This window comes from Homarus americanus, unplaced genomic scaffold (assembly GCF_018991925.1).
Source record: "Homarus americanus isolate GMGI-L3 unplaced genomic scaffold, GMGI_Hamer_2.0 scaffold51859, whole genome shotgun sequence".
Taxonomy (NCBI): Eukaryota; Metazoa; Arthropoda; class Malacostraca; order Decapoda; family Nephropidae; genus Homarus; species Homarus americanus.
The window spans coordinates 18,524,132-18,545,123 of record NW_024711292.1 but is presented as its reverse complement, the minus strand read 5'-3'; the positions used below and the strand labels follow the sequence as shown (position 1 = coordinate 18,545,123).

Genomic DNA, 20,992 nt, shown 5'->3' with positions numbered 1-20,992 from the left:
TCGTGTGCTTCGTTCAGTTACGTATTGCTATAGCTGCTTTCTTTTCTCATTATACATCTTTATGTAGAGATCATTTGTGTTTATTTAAATTTTAATGCTTTGTTCTGTTAATGGGTCCACTTCAGAAAATATGTTCATTTCTTGATCCATATAATATCCACAGACCTCTCGCCTTTTTCATATCGTTTTAGCACATCTAGTTTCTTGGCTAAGCTTATACACTTTCTATTAGCTTTGGAAACAACACTACCATCACTTGTTCTCTTGCTAATGCTGAATAGGGATGCAAAAATGATGCAAGAAACCTGAAAAAGGTTTTCTCCTGTTCCTGTTCCAGATGCGTGAAAACAAAAGGCCCGCCATGCTCCGAATGTTGTTTACTACTTATTAGCAAGGCAGCTTCTTTGCACAAGGCACTCTTAATTATTTTTACAGTAATTTTTTTTTTTTTAATAAATATCAGGATTTAGTTATTATTTATATGAAAATGTAATTTTGTTTAATTTTTATTATATTTTGGTCGTAAATACGAATGAAATAAGGATGTAAATTGAATTGGGTCCTAAATTAACTGGGGTTTTAAATATGAAAATTTGTTGGTCGAACCGTTGTTATCGGAGGCCTTACTGTACTTAACTAATCATGTCTTAACACTTGTGATGAAGGTTGGGTAGGAGATTATTTGGTCACATTACAAACCTAGTGTTGGGTGGAGGATTAGTTGGTCTTATGACCTGAAGATGTATTGAATGACATTTTTTACCTATGAGGTATATACATAGTGGTTCCTTGGTTAACAAACACAATTCGTTCCGCAGAGTCGTCCGTTAACTGAATCCATTATTTCAATGGGATATTGGATAATTGGTTCCAGCTCACAGAAAAGTACATACAAAGTAAAGTAAAAAATGCATAAAGTCAGAAACACTCCTAAAATTCCCCCTCATTGCTCTTAAATCAATATATATATATATATATATATATATATATATATATATATATATATATATATATATATATATATATATATATATATATATATATATATATATATATATATATACTCTCTTATTCTTAAATCACTACTGTAATGTGATACAGGTGATTAATTTTTATCTCTTGTGCAAAATATATGACGTTTATATTCAAATTATTCGCTGTCTTGCAAGGATTCCAGCAATGCAAATTATATTCTCCTAACTAGTCTGAGATATTTTATAAGATAAAAACTTTAAGCCTAAAACCCTGTCTGGGCAGATGGGGGAGAGGGAGGGAGCAGGAGGTGAGGTGATATGTTTGACAGTTGGAGCCAAAGGTCTCATGTGTGTTTATTTAACAGTCCTTAAGTGACTAAGCTTCTCTCTTATAAGATGCCAAAGTGAAATGACCTGGGAGAATACTATTTACATTGCTGGGATTCTTGTAAGATTGTGATTAATTTGAATATAAACAAGCTATAATTTGCACTAGACATAACAATTTTAGTACCGTAATCATTTAGTACATGTACAGTACAGATTTGCACTTAGCTCATTATTTCTTATACGTTTATTTTAGTATGGTGTGTGCATGTAAATGAATGAAAATAACTGAAGAAATCTACCCAAAAATACAGTTGAAAAGCTTTACATTTCTAAAATGTACTAAACAAATTTTCTCTTGTGCAAAATACATGACGTTTATATTCAAATTATTCACTGTCTTGTAAGGATTCCAGCAATGCAAATTATATTCTCCTAACTTTAGTCTGAGATATTTTATGAGATAAAAACTTATAGCCTACTGTATAACCAGCAAACCCTTGCTGGGGTTGACAGTGACATGTTTGACAGTTGGTGCCGAAGGTCTAGTGAAGTATTTATTTGTTTATTCATGTCCTTTAGATTGAGTTTTTGTTTTTTGCTTATAAAATGTCATGGAAGTGACCTGGGAGAATATCATTTACATTGCTGGAATTCTTATAAGATAGTGATTAATTTGAATGTAAACATGCTATAGTTTACACTAGACAAAAATCTTAGTTATCATTTAGGACATCCACATCGGTGTTTCGGTTGAGCAATGAATGGTAGTGCTCTTTCCAGCATTAAAGGAGGCCTTCTTCATCTTTAATTATGAAGTTACCGTCAGACAGAAGAAGGGGGGCTGCGCCACGAGTGGATGGTCCATAAAATGTTTTAATGGAAATGAAAAATTTGTGCATCTTGTGCTGATCTGCATGTTTTTGTATTTCACATGCTTTATTTTTAAGCCAGCTATTCCATAGAATGCGAAGTTCCCGCTGGGTTGCTGCTTTCTTCTTGTGGAAGGTATCAGCTTTTGTCCGAGACTGAGGGTTGTTCTCACAGTCAGTAAAAGCAACACGTTTATCATCGATGAGTACTTTGATTGCCGGGTAATTTTCATCAAACCATTCCTGGTGTATTCTTTTGATCTGGCCAAGGGTCTCTCTGCAGGTTTTTGTCATAACAGTGTTGAGAGTATCCAATTCAGCACTGGGATTCACATTGTTTGCTGTAGGGTTGTTTATAAGCCCATGTTCGAGCTGCTCTCTGAAAGCATGTGCTACTGCTGGGTCCTCCCGACGCTTAGTATTAAAACCTCTTCTGGAGGCTTGCTGCCTTCACCATTTTGGGGCGACTTGAAGTGAGAGCTTGGATCTGACAAGTCGACGATCAGTGTCACAGTGGTCTGAGCCACGCATGGCACGGGTGATGAGGACATCTCGGCGACCTCTTTCTCTGACAATGATGTAGTCAATGAGATGCCAGTTTTTGGATCGTGGGTGTTGCCACGAACCCTTGCCTAGTCCATTTCTCCCTATGGTTCCCTGCCAAATGTCAGCATCTCTGCCATCTCTGGTATTGAAGTCACCAAGGAGCACAACCTTGTCTTCTCTGGGGATAGAGGTTAGCACTCGTCAAGGTCGGTGTAAAAGGCCTCCTTGATGTCATCCTCTTCATCCAGTGTTGGGGCGTATGCACTGATGAAGAAGGCTTGACTTGAGCGATTCAGTGGGACTCAAAGCATCATGAGGCGCTCGTTGATCCCAATAGGCATTTCAGTTAGCCTGTGTAGGATGCGTTGGTGGATTGCAAAGCCAACTCCATAAATGCGGTTTCTCTCCGCAGCAGGCTTACCGTTCCAGAAGAAGGTGTAGCCAGATCCCCGTTCTGTGAGTTGGCCCTCATCTGGGAGCCGGGTCTCACTGATGGCTGCTATATCGATGTTATACCTAGCCAGCTCTTTTGCCACAAGGGCAGTTCTTCTTTCAGGATGCTCATTTGTGCCAGTATCCAGAAGGGTCCTTGCATTTCATGAAGTGACCATAAGAGGTCGTATGGTTTGTTTTTGTTTGGAACTGTGATTTTTATTGTGTTTTCGACCGCATAGAGATGACCTTACTGGGTGCGGTTGTCCAGTCTCACACACACACACACACACACACACACACACACCTGGGAATTAAGACAACAAGCATCCAGTGAGGGTCTTGTTGTGTGACTGCATGGAGGCAAATTTAAAGATCAGCTGTTGAGTAGGTTATCGCTTGGCAACTCTGGTACATGTTACCACTCCTTTCCACTCCATCTCCCTAATCACTCACACCTTTCTGCTTTCTCACTCCATATTTTAAAATGTTATGTAACATAATGTTGAAGGGATGTAGCTTTGTTCATTTATACTTATACTTATCGCAATCTCCCTAAAAATACTTTAGCTTTTGTGTTTATTCAAGACATCTTCAGGTCATGAGCCCCACTAATCCCCCACCTAAGAAAGGGTGACGTGACATTCAATCAGAAGGTCAGTAATTTGAGACCACGAATCCCCCACCCTACATCCACCTGACATTGAGTCAGTTCAGGTCCGGTCCCTCCCCAAAAATACTTTAGTTTTCATCTTTATTCAAGACATTTTCAGAAAATTCTCTCGATTTTCAGCCTCAGAAAATTTGTTCCTAAAGCCGGAATTTTTTTTTAAATTTCGGCTTTGGGAATGGTTTTCAGAGCAAATTTCAATTCCGGCTAGCTGAGATTTCCGGGTTTAAGGGATTCCGGCTAATGGAGATATTACTCTGCATTCGAATACTGAACTCTTATATTCACTCCATCCCTGGCTGTAGGGCAGCTTACTCATAAGGTAATACAGTATTTATTTATGAACTCACTGCATTTGGCAGATGCCATAACTCACTGTAAGCTGCTGGGATGTAAGCACAGGTGACAGCAGTGAACGAAATAAAAGTCAGGAAAATAATTCACAATTTTAGCAGAGGAAAAAGGTCACATTTCATTTAAATATCAACAATAAATAAACAAGTAAAGAAGCAAAGCTTGTCGTCATACTGCCTTGACAGTGACCACTGGGCCTTTTCTCACATTTTCACCACAACTTGGTTTTGTGAGTATCATGCTTGGTACAGTCAACCCTCGCTTTACGCGGTCCCACATTCAGCGTTTACGCGGTACCCTGCCGAAACCAGGATGCTCACATTCCGCGGTGCGTGTACCCCTTTACGCGGAGAGCGGCTGGCGAGCCGCGCCATTTTTGGATCCAAACCTTCCGCCATCCGCCATGTTGTGTAAGCGGCGTGAGCAGGGTGCGCACAAGGTCGCCCAGTCATCAAAACATTACCGAGTTCTTCACCCGCCACCCACCACAGCCGGCCCAAGTCAGTGATAGTGATAATTATAGGGAAGATATGGACTTATATGGACTTTGAGGGGTTTGACAAAGAGGCCCTGCAAGCCTCTGTGGTGGATAGTGATACAATTGATACAAGTGATACAGGTGAGGGCCAATAATCTGCCCTCTGCCTCGGAACCAACCCCCCATCCCTGTGTGTCCAGCCATCTTTTCTACTAATGTACAGTAAGTGTTAAAAAACCTAATATTATTGATATTTCTCTTAATTATTAATTGTGTGTGCATACCATCATGAAGTTAAGATAAAATTTTTACTACAACATAGTTGTGTGTCGTCAAAAAGTGGAGTTTGGGGGTCGGCCCGGTCTCTATTTCAATTAATCCCATATGTTATGTTGTTCACTTTACGCGTGTCTCACTTTCCGCGGTACCCTGTGGGTTGAATTAACCGCGTAAAGTGAGAGTTGACTGTATACAAGAACCCACTGTAACAGATTTTTTAACCACACTTATTACTGTCACTAATTTCCATGTCAGTTGGCATATATAATATTTAAAAAATAAATAAATAAGTAAAAATCATCCAAACAGTATTAAGCTCTGAGCTTCCACCAAACAGCATTAGTTTTGCTTTTATTTTCATTATGAATGATGATATTTACAAATTTTGTATACAGTGGTCCCTCGGTTAACGAGCGCCTCAGTTAACAAGTTTCTTATGAGCCGACCTCAACAAGTTTTGGCTTGCACTGGGCGGTCAACCAGCTGTAGTATTAGTCCGCCAATACTACATTAATCGGTTCTAGGACTTAAATTCCTTACTATTTTAGTATATATCAAGAAGTTTATACTATTCAATAATTTTAAAAGTTTTGTATTAAATTTTTTAGTCATTTTAACAATTATTGAACATAATTGAAGGTAAAGTGACTAGTTTAATGCGCGGCATCCAGCCTCTTAACACAGCAAACAGGCGTTAGTCTCTCTCCGTTTTCACTGGAGGTAACATCTTGCTTGAGACTCTCTTCAACTAAATGGTTTTTTTCTGTTTCCAAGCAAATTATTGGTCATTTTGAAATTTATTTTACATATTGACAATATATATAGCGCAGTGCAGTGTTATTTTAAAGAAAATATTCTATTTACAACAAGTTTAACTTTAAAAAATACGTGTTGACATTGTTTGAATCCAGCATGGGGCCTAAGAGATCAAGAAAAGCGATTTCAATCCAAACTAAACAAGAAATCATAAAAAAACATGAACAAGGCATTAGAACAAATGCGCTATGCAAAGAATATGGCATGTCGACATCAACTGTGTCGACAATTCTTCCACAGAAAGACAAATTTAAAGAAGTGAAAGTGAGAGACAAATCTACAAGAGTGTTTAAAAGTAGATCCCAAATTGCAGAAACTGAGAGGTTACTTATCATCTGGATTAGGGAAAAACAGATGAAAGGTGATTCAGTTTCTACTGAATTCATTAGTGAAAGAGCCAGGGAGATTTACGAACATTTAAAGACAGATCAACCTGGTTCTTCAGGCACAGAATTTGAAGATTTTCGGGCCAGCAAAGGCTGGTTCGAAAAATTTAAAAAAAGAAGTGACATTTTCAGTGTTGTTAGGCATGGTGAAGCTGCTAGTGCTGATAGGAAGGGGCAGCAAAGTTTTTAGATGAATTTAAGGAACTGGTGGAAGAAGAAAATTATCTTCCACAGCAAGTGTTCAATGTGGACGAAACTGGGCTGTTCTGGAAAAAGATGCCCAAAAGAACATTCATCACCAAAGATGAAGCCTCTTTACCTGGGCATAAACCCATTATAGACCGTCTTACTCTATTGCTTGGTGCCAATGCTTCAGGGGATTTCCGACTGAAGCCTATGCTTGTCTACCACTCTGAAAACCCCAGGGTGTTCAAGCAACAGAAAGTGGTAAGAACAAATCTTGGAGTTTATTGGACGTCCAACCGTAAGGCATGGGTGACAAGACAGCTCTTTAATGAATGGGCTGTTGATGTGTTTTGCCCTTGTGTCAAGAGCTACCTAACCACCAATAAACTCCCTTTAAAGGCTCTTCTCCTCATGGATAATGCTCCTGGTCATGACCGTGAACTTGCCAGAACTTTGGAGTATCAATTTGACTTTGTGAAAGTGTTGTTTTTGCCTCCCAACACTACATCAATCATACAGCCAATGGACCAGAATGTGATCAGCAACTTCAAGAAGTTGTACATGAAAAAAATGTTTAGGAGGTGTCATCAGGCAACTTCCACTGATCCTGAACTGACACTGAAACAGTTCTGGAAGACACAATTCAACATCCTGGTGGCTGTAAAATTGATTGTGTCATCATGGCAAGAAGTCTCCACTAGATCCCTCAATTCTTCATGGAAAGCACTGTGGCCATCAGTAGTCCATGATTTTGAGGGATATCAGGATGACATAGAGTTGGACCAGGAGATTGTGTTCATTGGTCAGTCATTGGGCCTTGAAGTGGAAGAGGATGATGTCGAAGAGCTTGTGATGTCTCATGAGGAGGAACTTACTCCTGATGACTTGAAGCAACTGGATGAGATGTTAGAGGCTGACAATGGTGATGAGGAAATTGAAAGTGATGACCATATGTTAACTAAAGAGTTGAAAGATGTGATTTACCACTGGGAGAAGTTCAGGGAACTGGCTTCAAAGCAACCAGATGTGGAAAAAACTGAACTAACTTTGTGTCATGTTGAGGACTAAATGGTCTCCTGCTTTAAACATAAGTTAATGGTGAGGAAGTGAGATGCCCCACAGACCACAATTGACACTTTCTTCAATAAAAGGCAGAGGGAACAAGATGCTATCCCACAGCCTTCCACTTCAAGAAGGAGAGAGGATGTTCATGGTGGAGAAAATGTCAGTCCAGAGGTTCCTGATATTTTCATGGAAGGTGACTCACCATCCAAGAAGCAGTAAAATGCTTCTCCTCCACCTCCACTTCCTTCTCTTCTCCCTTCTCTTCCTCCACCTCCCACTTCAAATTCACATCAGCATCACCACCCAGGAGCCTTCTACATACACACCTCAAAGTAAGTGTACTTTTCTACCTTTTTTGTTGAATTTATGCAATTTTCAGTGAACTGGAACCAATTACCCAAAAACCCATTGAAACAATGGTTTCGGTTAACGAGCAACCTGCTGGAACGGATTGTGCTCGTTAACCGAGGGACCACTGTATTAATTATAATTATTTGTCGTGTTATACGAGAAAATTTGTGTCGTTAGCCAAATCTCATTTTAATTATAAAAAAATTTCAAAATACAACCCACATTTAGTTATGTTGCAATAAGCATATTATGTCTGAAAGTTGCTATTTCAACTACAGTAACTCCAAAATAATGCTTAGGCATACATGGTTCATCTTTGATCTCGACATAATGACAGTATGACCTGAGTTGGTCAACCAGGCTCAGCCACCAGTTGTCTCTAATTGCCTCGTCAATGACATTGTAATTCTCGTACAAAGAAGAATTGTCAAAGGTATTGTCTTAACACAACTGACCATTGTGGAAATGTTAAGGAACAAAATTTTATAAAAATGCCTTATTTCTTTTATTGATTATGAATTTATTAGATATCACATTTAACGTAATAACCAGATCCCCAAAATGCCAACCTGGTAACTCTAGGGGTACTGACAGAAAAACAAGGCTATTTATATGGTTAACCTCAAGAGGTAAGAAAATACAACATTACCTCATGCCTGTTCAAAAATTTTTACTGGATTAGACAACTTGTCATCCTGATGACCTTACATGACTTACCTCAGTCCATTTCTCTTTATTCCTAAAATAAATTCTGTGGTTACTTACATATAACACTTCACAGTAAATAACAATCATCTCGATGACAACAGTTGTTGGCAACCAGGCCTATGTCTGATTTTCAACCCAGAGAGTTTTGTTTCATATATTATTATTGTTGATGCAATAATGTTTTAATAATCTTGTTATACACTTAAATACCTTAGTTGTTGTAGTGCAGTAATGACATAATAACAACAACTAATTTTCTTTGAGCAGTTCAGATAAACAGTGTTATCTCCACACTCCCCCCATAGATTTGGTTTTTTTGATCTATTGCTTCTTTTTTGGACTGGGGTATTGATATTGAAACAGTTTATTTAGCCAGAAATATACAGATACAGAGTCAATAATAATAACAATATTGACATGGCTGAGCCAACCGAGAGCCTGAGCTCCCTTAATGCCCAGTAAGTTCGATTTATCGAGGTTCTACTATATATACACACACATAGTGATATCTCTGTATCTAAAGGTTAGTTATTATTAGTTACCGTATATCTCGGCTTATAAGACGGAATTTGAAAATTAAAAAAATCTGCCCAAAGTTAGGGGGTCGTCTAAACCACCAAGTATAAAATTCTTACCTCTTAAGTATTGTGGTTTAGTGTGTCAAGAGTGGTGATGGAAACATCGTAAGCCACTCACAAGGTCTTACCACTAATTATTTTATACTTAAACTTACGTTTGGCAAGCTGGATTCAAATTAAGATTACCGGTATATTAAAATAATAAAAATGTATTATAAACCTGTCTAACATACCGTAAAAGAGAATTATACCCCTGTAATAAACACAGCTATCATCACACACCCCTCCCCACGCCCCCCCCATTTGCCAGTGAGGAGACAAGAAAGGAAAAGTGACCGCGAGATTGGGCTATTTTTAGCCGTGGAGGTGGTCAGTAATGCATATCGGTATATTTACTGATAATAATATACTTCTCCTATAAATAATTAATTTAAAATTTATTTTTTTACAAGGAATATTCAGTAAATGACTGCATTAATTCTTGAAACTACTGACAGTTAAATACAGACGCTTAAGTGACGTCACTAGTGTTTACACTACACCAGCTGGTAACATTTGATGCCATTACTTGAAGTGAATTGGCCTTATTTTAAGTAACTAACCATAAATAAATACAAAAAGTAAAAAAAAGATTAAAAGTGAGAAATAATATACTGTATGTATGTTGTGTTGTCAAAGTTAGAGGAACAATTCAAACTGCAATTGTGTGTAAATGAGGCAGAAAGTCAGGTCAGTGCTGAACCTGGGACTTGGTCACAATTTTCGTGATGCTATATGGCAGCAGGGTCTACCATTAGACAACACATTATGCTTCCAATATCTTCCCAGGCGGTAGTATCTACCTGTTTGGTAGCTGCCTACTACCTACACAATTTTTAGTAATATTACTTTGATACATGATAAATTAGACAATGAAAATAAACATCAAATTTAATTACCAAGACGCTTCCCATTGGCAGCTGTAAAAAGAGGGGGAGATGGGCTATTTATAGCCCGTCTTCGTGTCTAAAGTGACCAGTACCCTAATGCACCATAAATAATTCATTTAACATTTATTTTTTTGTGCATATATTTTGTTGTATATATATATATATATATATATATATATATATATATATATATATATATATATATATATATATATATATATATATATATATATATATATATATATATATATATATATATATACAGTCAACCCTCACTTTACGCGGTTAATGTAACCCGCAGGGTCCCGCGGAAAGTGAGGAACGCGTAAAGTGAATAACATAACATATGGGATTAATTGAAATAGAGTCCGGGCCGACCCCCAAACTCCACTTTTTGACGACACACAACTATGTTGTAGTAAAAATTTTATCTTAACTTTATGATGGTATGAAAAAACAAGTAATATAGAAGAGGTTAGGTTAGGAAAAATAAAGGTTAACATAGGAAAAATAAAAGTTAGGTTAGGAAAACTAAAAGTTAGGTGGAACACTTACGTTAGTAGAAGAGATGGGTCGGCGTACGGGGATGGAGGCTGGTTCCGAGGCAGAGGGCAGGCTACTGGCCCTCAGGTGAATCACCATTACTAGGTGCATCACCATCACTGTCACTTACAGTTGTCAGGGCTTCCCTGACAAATCCCTCAAAGTCATCTTCACTGTCACTATCACTGGCTTGGGCTGGCTGTGGTGGGTTGTGGGCGAAGAAATCTGTTATGCTTTGCTGACGGCTGGTGTTGATGTTATCGTGATACACCTTGATGTAGGGCTCCATAGTCTGCAACAGCTGGTTAGTGAAGATTTCATACCTGTTTGCGTCAGGGTCGTCGGAAAGGAGGAGCTTGGCTTTCTCGATACACTCGATGGCACCCCTAACATTACTATGGGATAAGTGTTGTTCTTCTTGGGATGACACACCACCTGCCTCTTCACTGACGTCGTCATCATCATCTACCATCTCGTCGGTAGTCAAATCAGGTGCCATTATCACCTCCAGGATGTCATCGTTGGTGGTCTCGGAGAAGCCTGGAACTGTAACAGTCTGCGCAGCTTCTCTGGCAAGGTCCACTGCTACTGCAACAGTCTGAACCTCACCAGTCACAGATTGACTCCTCCTCTCACCTGGTATTCCATGCAACACATGTCTCCATGCGTGACGAATTGTAGCAATAGACAGCTGATCCCATGACTCCACCAAGAAGTCCACAGCTTTCTTGATGTTAAATACTCTCCAGAATTGTTTGAACAGTATTTTTTGCTGTGCCAACTGTTGATCCTCATCTTCTTCGCTCTTGCTATCGGTGGTGGTGTCACTCAGGTTACGCAACTCTTCCCTGGTGTTGGTGTAGTCGTTCAGGAGTTTGAATTTTTTCGTAGAGAATGCAGCTTTTACATTACAGATTAACTCTTGGTCCATGGGCTGTAATATAGACGTAGTGTTGGGAGGAAGGAAGACCACTTTTACGTTGGGGTGACGATCTAACAGTAGGGGCGAGTGTCCTGGTGCGTTGTCCAGCAGCAACAAAATCTTGAATGGCACATTCTGTCGCTCACAGAATTTCTTTACATCGGGAACAAAATAGTCATCAAACCAGGAGAGGGACAGTGTAGAGAACATCTACGCCTTACGTGCTGTCAGCCAGTGGACATTTAGCTTGGTCATGTCCATGGTTTTGTAGGCGTGCGGCTTGCGTGCTGTGTGGATCACCGATAACTTGAGCTTACTGGTACCGGAGGCATTGGTGGTAAACAGGACGGTGATGCGTTCCTTCTGCATCTTCCGGCCCTGAATCTTGCTGGCATTCTTTACAACGAAGGACTTGGAAGGTAGCTTTTTCCAGAAAAAACCAGATTCGTCCATGTTAAACACCTGGTCGTCACTGTACTGTCCTTCCTCCATAATCTCACGTAAAAACGGAGGAAATTCCCTAGCCGCAGCACGGTCAGCACTCGCTTCTTCACCACCAATGTTTATATTGGTGATCTTGTTCCGGATCTTAAGCCTCTGTAACCACCCAGAGGAAGCATTAAAGGGTTTGGGCTCTGTAATTCCCATCTTTCGTGCCACTGCAATATACAGTTCACGTGCGTACTCCTTAACAGAGCACGTGTCGACCGCCATGTTCCGTCGCGCTTGACGCACCAAGCACCTCACAAGTAATTTTTCTGTCTTGAGAAGCACCTGGTTGTGAAAATACTTGATCATAGAAGCACCTGTAGACTTTGTGATCTTCATGTGCTCCTTTATCTTGGCTGCATCCTTCTTTATTGTTCGAATGGTAGATTCATTCACACCATGCTGGTGCGCCAAATCAGCCTGCCTTGTTCCTTTCTCCAACTCTTGGATGATCTTGTACTTCACCTCGTAGCTTAAGGAACGTCGTGTCTTCTTTGGCTTAGTGCCGCTGGGTCCAAGTAAGGAAAGGTTTCTCTCTGGGGGCGGTGGTCCGGCGGAAGCCATTTTACAGAACAATGGATGCACGATTACACGGTGTGGCGTGGAGGGATGAAACTGGCGCGGCTAGGTCACGCATCGTCTTTCCTCCCTCCCTCCCTCCCTCGGGTGGACACGTCATAATACTTTAAGCCAATTACAGCTAGCAGCAGAGGGGGGTAGGGATGCATGGCCAATCACAGTCCGATACGTCATATGACGTAAGTGATAATGCAACAAAGACACACACTGCGCAACCTTACCGCGCGGCTTGCCCAGGCGGAGGGAGGGAAGGAGGGAGAGGCGAGAGCACAGGCAGGCAGGCGGGTGGGGTGAATCTAAAAATAGCGTCGCGCCGGACACACTCCGCGTAATGGGGTTCACGCACCGCGTAATGTGAGCACGTTAGGTTCTGGCAAGGCACCGCGTTAATGTGGAAACGCGGAATGTGGGACCGCGTAAAGCGAGGGTTGACTGTATATATATATATATATATATATATATATATATATATATATATATATATATATATATATGTATGTACAATCCGAAAGGGATGATGGATTAGTTGGAAGTGTATCCGTAAAGAAAAACAAATATTTACTTTATACGTTACGTCAATGTTTGGCAACTATAGTTTCCGTCACGACAATATTCTCATTAGGCTGGGTCGGGGAGTGAAGCTCTGCTCACTACATTGAATATTATTTATCACTACGCGTCAAAGAGTACATTACAAATCATACTAGCATAAAAACACACTGAGTGAAGCTCTGTAATTATCGCAATATTAAGTAACACTAACCACCGATTTCGAAGCATAACTCACAGGACAAAACATATGGGGATTGGTGGTCACACTGGACGGTGCGAGGCGGGTGGAGGCGGGGCGGGTGAGGCGGAGCGGGTGAGGCAGGGCGGGTGAGGCGGGGCGGGTGAGGCGTAGTTAAGTGTAGTGGGGAGGAGCCGAGGCGTGGTTGATCGGGCCAGGCCGGGGCTTTGCGGGGCGGGGTACGGGGCGGGGCACGGAACGGCAGGGCGGGGCAGGGATGGGAGGAAGGGTAAGGAGGGTGAGGTGAGGATTAGGACAGGGAGGAGGATGTAGGTTAAAAGACATGTTAAGTTATAACAGTTAGTACAGACACCGCTTTCATCACTGAAACACAATTTCTACGTTCAACACTGACCAACAATCAAACTGCACTTGGGCTACTGAGAATGTCACAGATCGCGGGGGACACTGAGAAATCACGTTAAGCACTGAACATATTTCTAGAAAAAATTCGCGCATACCACGACGAGAGACATTTACTTGAGCTGTAACGGTGACACACTAGGACACTTTTCACGCTACTATGCAGGAACTCCTTATCACGCACTTTCGAACAATACTCAAACAACGAGCCAGGTGTTATGGCTAAATGAGGGAGGGCATGGGTTTACGTTAAGTACACTGTTACCAATAACAAGGGACGAGGAGGGCGTGAGTTAACGTTATAGTACGCTGCCACCAATATAATGAGGCACTCTGATAAGAAGATTACATATAGGTAGAATATTGATAGTATAATAGTATAAAAGAGAGGAAGATTTTGGTAGCGTGGCCATGATAGTTATTTACTCTCTGGACTTACACTTATCGTATCTTATACGTCAATACACATCTATTACGTCTTAAGGGCGACTTCTCAAACACCGCTTCGTCACAACTCTTTATTAATTACGAACATGACATGGACACATTAATAACACCTTCTATTGAAGTTACTAGGACATTATATTTACGTTACTAGGACATCATATTACGTTACTAGACACTGATTCTCGGACACGAACATGAAATGAATACACTTCCCACGTAAGTAACTCATCCCATGGAAAGCTCTGACAAAAACTCACGTGACCTAGGGGAGGCCTAGCAGGTGGTCCTGGGTTGTCTCTATGGGAGACTGCTTAGCTGGGCACCGGTGTGTCGAGGGCAACTCGCTCCCGACCGGAGGCGACCGGAGGCGGCTTGCCTCCGGCCCCTGACTTCTCTCGAGCAGGACTGGGGACGTGGTAGCTGGCCCTTCTTGGTTACAAGACACACTCTCTCTCTGTCTCTCTCTGGGCAGAGGGAGGACTAGGACGTCCTATATATTGGGAGGCGAGCCGTCAGGTTGAGCTGATCGGGGGGGCGGCGAAGGGTCTCCTTACATTTGCCCTCGCTAATGTAGGGTCAGGTCTGGACTTTTTCAGAGACTATAAGTTGTATATTCTGGAGAAGTCATCAGATGGGGCCGTGTGACATGAGAGGCCCTGGTTGATTTGTGGCCCCTTGACTTGGGCTCGAGGGTTACATTTGACCTGGCTAATGTGAGGTCAGGTCTAGACTTCTTCTGCGGTGTAGGTTATTGTGTATATTGGGAGAGAGTCGGCTGGTGCCTTCTTACATGTTTGTTGGGGCCGTGTGACATGGGAGGGGAGCCAGTTGATTTGTAACTCCTTGAGTGGTTGCGAGGGGTACCCTTACATTTGACCCCCCTAATGTCGGGTCAAGTCTGGACTGTTTCTGAGATGTAAGCTGTGGTCTGACAACCCATCACTACATATATATATATATACCGTATATCTCGGCCTATAAGGCGTCGGGGTGCATAAGACGGCCCCCCCCAAATTTCCATTTAAAAAGTAGCTTTTGAGCTCTATTCGCTGTATAAGACCAGTACCCCAAATGTGACACTTACCCACTGACTCAGTAGTCCTTTACCAACCATCCTTGGTTTTTTAAAATAAGGCCAATTCACTTCAAGTAATGTCATCAAATGTTACCCGCTGGTGTAGTGTAAACACTAGTGACGTCACTGAAGCGTCTGCTATTTACCGGTAACTGGAACTAATGTCTGTGTCGAGTAAAATTTTTCCATTTACTTGAAATATATATATATATATATATATATATATATATATATATATATATATATATATATATATATATATATATATATATATATATATATATATATATATATATATATATATATATATATATATATATATATATATATATATATATATATATATACATACATACATATATATATATATACATACATCACTTGACCACCGAAAATCCAAGGCGTACCTAGCTTGTCCTCTAAAGACAGCAAATCAACAATAGAAAATTAGCCCATACCAACCCCCGCCTGAACCACTTCTCCCCACGGAGTATCAACAAGTTCTCTCTTAGAAGTTACAATTTCATTTTGGGAAAGAATAGAACCAGTGTTAACCAAGTGAACATTAGTGAACAGTGCTTGAGTCAGTGAGAACAACTCAACAGTAAAAAGTCGTATTCAAGTTAACCTTCACACGGTAGAGGTCCCAGGTACCCGATACTTGACCCGTGAAAGACCCAACAACCGGCGATGTGTTAATCCGTCTCGATAAAGGAAGGCCTGGGGCCACACTCATATAACACCATCTGCTTGAGGAATTACTACACCGCGTCAAGTCCCTCACCAACACCATCTGTGAGAATTACTACACCACGTGATGCCTCACAACACCATGTGAGAGTTACTACACCACGTCAAGTCCCTCATAACACCATCTGTGAGAATTACTACACCCGTGAGTCCCTCATAACACCATCTGTGAGGAATTACTACGCCATGATGCCCTCATAACACCATCTGTGAGAATTACTACCACGTCAGGTCCTCATAACACCATCTGTGAAATTACTACCACGTGATGCCCTCATAACACCATCTGTGAGGAATTACTACACCACGTCAGAGCCCTCATAACACCATCTGTGAGGAATTACTACACCACGTCAGGCCCCTCATAACACCATCTGTGAGAATTACTACACCACGTCCAGGTCCCTCATAACACACCATCTGTGAGAATTGTACACCACACAGTGCCCCTCATAACACCATCTGTGAGAGTTACTCCTACGTGAGGCCCCTTGTAACACCATCTATGAGGGAACTACTACACCACGTGAGGCCCCTCATAACACCATCTGTGAGGGAATTACTACACGTGAGGCCCCTCATAACACCATCTGTGAGGGAATTACTACACCACATCAGGTCCCTCCTAACATCATCTGGGAGAGAGTTACTACACTACGTGTTTGCTGTTCAACACCTACATTAATCTGAATGTTCACTGTATGTTCCTTTACCTTTCTCTAATGAAGGCTTTTGTTAAACCACCAATGTATGTAATAAGTCATTTATGTCCAATGTATATTTTCAGCCTTCGGGCTGCAGAACCTTTTCAATAAACCGTTAATTATTATTATTATTATTATTATTATTACATACATACAGACAGTACATACATACATACATACATACATACATACATACATACATATATATATATATATATATATATATATATATATATATATATATATATATATATATATATATATATATATATATATATATATATATATATATATATATATATACATATATGTATATATATACAACAAAATATATGTACAAAAAATAAATGTTAAATGAATTATTTATGGTGCATTAGAGTACTGGTCACTTCAGACACAAAGACGGGCTATAAATAGCCTTCTTTATCTCCCCTCCATCTCACCCTGAGCCAGAGGGAAGGGGTGGTGGTAAATAACATTTGTTTGCTTATTTTCCATTTACTTGAAATAGATTTACCGAATTATTTGTTTATTTATTTAAAAGTCATTTACTGAATATTCTATGTAAAAAATAAATTTTAAATTAATTATTTACAGATACCGTAAATATTATGATCAGTAAATATATGGTATTACTGGCCACTTCAGACACAAAGATGGGATAAAAATAGCCCATCTCCCCCTCTTCTTACAGCTGCCAATGGGAAGCGTCTTGGTAATTAAATTTGATGTATATTTTCATTGTCTAATTTATCATGTATCAAAGTAATATTACTAAAAATTGTGTAGGTAGTAGGCAGCTACCAAACAGGTAGATACTACCGCTTGGGAAGATATTGGAAGCATAATGTGTTGTCTAATGGTAGACCCTGCTGCCATATGGCATCACGAAAATTGTGACCAAGTCCCAGGTTCAGCGCTGACCTGACTTTCTGCCACACAATTGCAGTTTGAATTGTTCCTCTAACTTTGACAACACAACATACATACAGTATATTATTTCTCACTTTTGATCTTTTTTTTACTTTTTGTATTTATTTATGGTTAGGTACTTTAAATAAGGCCAATTCACTTCAAGTAATGGCATCAAATGTTACCAGCTGGTGTAGTGTAAACACTAGTGACGTCACTTAAGCGTCTGTATTTAACTGTCAGTAGTTTCAAGAATTAATGCAGTCATTTGCTGAATATTCCTTGTAAAAAAATAAATTTTAAGTATTATTATCAGTAAATATACCGATATGCATTACTGACCATCTCCACGGCTAAAAATAGCCCAATCTCGCGGTCACTTTCCCTTTCTTGTCTCCTCACTGGCAAATGGGGGGGTCGTGGGGAGGGGTGTGTGATGATAGCTGTGTTTATTACAGGGGTATAATTCTCTTTTACGGTATGTTAGACAAGTTTATAATACATTTTTATTATTTTAATATACCGGTAATCTTAATTTGAATCCAGCTTGCCAAACGTAAGTTTCAGTATAAAATAATTAGTGGTAAGACCTTGTGAGTGGCTTACTATGTTTCCATCACCACTCTTGACAAACTAAACCACAATATTTAAGAGGTAAGAATTTTATACTTGGTGGTTTAGACGACCCCCTAACTTTGGGCAGATTTTTTTTATGTTCAAATTCCGTCTTATAAGCCGAGATATACGGTATTAACTCTACATGCTGTATTAATGTGTGTGAATAAGTGGTTGTAATATTTTGTGAGGTTAGAGGGGGTGACTGTGTCTAAGGGCTCGTACCAATTGACCCATTCAGCATGTAAACTATACTCACCACATTAACAATTTTCACTTTAACAACTGTTTTCGTGGTATCAATTAGTCGTTAAAGTGAAGTATGAACTGTATTAACAAAATTCTAATTCTGCATTTCAAATCTTTAACAAACAGGCATATGGAAGTCCCGTGCAGAGTTGATTCCTCTGCGACAGATAGATCGTGTCTTCCACCCAAAATTGGATCTTCAGCCCCAACTCTTAGAGCAAATGAAGGAATGGGAGAAAGCCTTACAGCGATTTACTAAATGGCATACAAAGAGCAGTTTAAACAAGGGGAAGTCCTAGGAATCTTATAAGAGTCTTCATCATGCTTCAAATAATACTTGCAATAATTGTCAACATCCAAAATATTCCTCATCCTTAACAGAAGAAGCTAAATCCAAGTGCAATTCAGATAAGCCTAAAGTTTTTGCTTTGATTGATGAGAGTAGTTTGTCCAGTGACTGCAAGGTATGTGTTTCGTGTGGGGTAGAACTCAGGGATGAACCACGCCAAACAAGATGCAGAAGTGCTTCAGAATTCAAGATAAGTACTTCAAGCTGTAAGAATATTGGAAACACAATCCCCCTCTTGCTTGGTGCTGTGATTTTCCTTTTCTTAAGCTTTGCTCTCACTTACATATTTGGTTTGTTTGATTATTAAGCCTTGTAATTTAGAGAGAATGAAATACAGTATACAGTAGCAGTTATTTGTTGGTTGTAGAATGTACTGTACAGTACTATATCATATGTTGAAAAAAATATTTTTTTAATTTTATTATGTGTGGACTTCCTTTCTTCCCAAGTGCTTGCTCTTAATACAACACTCTTGTGTGACATGTAGATCTAATCATATAGGCTATGTGTTGGATTAGTAGTTCCTAGGAAGGCTCAAAGAATATTGTAGTGGAATTTTAACTAATTAATGCACAGACAACATATACACCTCAACTGCACGATTGCAAATTGCCCCCAATTGTAAGCCACAGCCCACTGGGTTAGTTTTGGACATTTCTTGTGCAAAAAAGATTTGACCTCAATTTTAAGCTGCACCCCAGTATTTCTGTGAGTATACAATAAATGTTTTTTCCTTCCAGTACATGTACTACACCAATTCCCCCATTAATGTCGGTATTGTAGGTTCTTGAAAACCACAGCTTTAAGTGAAAACGATTTTGCCATAAACACAAAGATATAAATAGGGGTTAGTCCCTTGGGTACATTTCTGGTTCAAATTTTCTGAACCTGCCACAAATAAACTTGGAACGTTTGCCTGTATGGAGAGCAACAAACATGGTAAGTTTTGTTGATGTTGATCCTAAATCCACATGTTCAGCACTCTTTCCATATTTTCCATAATGTCACTTCTGTTACTAGTTAAATCTGTAGCAGATAATGGAATAACACTTTTAACACATGATTCGATATTTTCTGCATTTCCACAAATTGTTCTAACCAACAGTTTTAGGCTGCAAACTGACAGCTCTTGTTATGTCTACTGCTGTCCTTCTTGAAATGTCTTCACCACGTCTAATTTAACTTTTAATGTAACACTTTTCCTCTTCTTTCTGTGACCACAATCTGTAGTGGTGCATAATGCATGTTTAGCACTCACTGTTCTAGGGCTCAAATAAATTTACAATTGGATTTTAAGTAAATGGTGGAAGAGCATCAACCAACTACTGAACAATAACAAACAAATATGGCACCCATGCTGGTCGCTTACACAGCCAGCTGTTATCACAGTTAGGCGCTGAGTGCCTTCATGCTGAATTTTTAAAATTGTCGTACATTTATCATTTTAGACATAAGTATTTTCTCCTTTTTTCAACGATGTTATAACAAAACGACGTTAATGGGGGAATTGGTGTACAGGCATCTCCCCGATTATGGAAGGGTTCCGTTCCTGAAATCTTTCCGCAACTCGAAATTCCATAATGTGAAACCATTTTTCCCATTTACTTCCATTATGTAAGTTGAGATGCATTTATAAGGAAATTTTTTGAGGCCCCAAAAATGTAATACAAGCATATATACAGTACAACGTCGATATAACACGAGATACGTTCCAAGAGAAGTAGCTTTAAACCGACTAAATCGAAGTTTTGTTTCAATGGAATAATTTAGTTTGGTACTTGAGAGAAACACAAAATACTAAAAAGACTGAGAGTCTACCCAGATGCCCCTCAGCCCATCTCCTAGAATAAACAAAACATTGTTTTTTGTAGTATTATGTTAAAACAAACACTCATAAATCAACACAGCTAAAATTATGGGACGTGAAATGGTCTGTTTACTAGCGATCAGCTGATGGGAAGAGAGGGGAGGGGGGGGGAGGTGAGGCGATATGTTTGACAGTTGATGCCAAGGTCTAGTGCTTTTTTATTTATCTGTCCTTAAGAGTGGCTTAAGTTTTTCTCTTATAAAATGTCACTAAGCTGACCGGGAAGAATATAATTAACATTGCTGGAATTCTTATAAGATAGTGATTAATTTGAATATAAACATGCTATAGTTTGCATTAGACATACAAATTTTAGTTATAACTAATTTTATTACAAAGGGCTAAATTTTTTATCTCTTGTGTAAAATATATGACGTTTATATTCAA

The 20,992-nt window shown here is 39.6% G+C and overlaps 1 protein-coding gene across 3 annotated transcripts in view; it reads left to right on the top strand.

The window, feature by feature from the left end:
- The window catches only part of LOC121854641 (putative glycerol kinase 5), a gene marked incomplete at its 5' end in the record, with an annotated part of 197,031 nt that extends 176,434 nt beyond the window's left edge, over positions 1 to 20,597 (top strand). For all 3 annotated transcript variants that reach the window (XM_042349522.1, XM_042349443.1, XM_042349356.1), the window contains 1 exon segment: positions 18,516 to 20,597. In XM_042349522.1, the coding sequence (XP_042205456.1) occupies positions 18,516 to 18,688 (173 nt within the window).
- Positions 20,598 to 20,992: the final 395 nt, after the last annotated feature.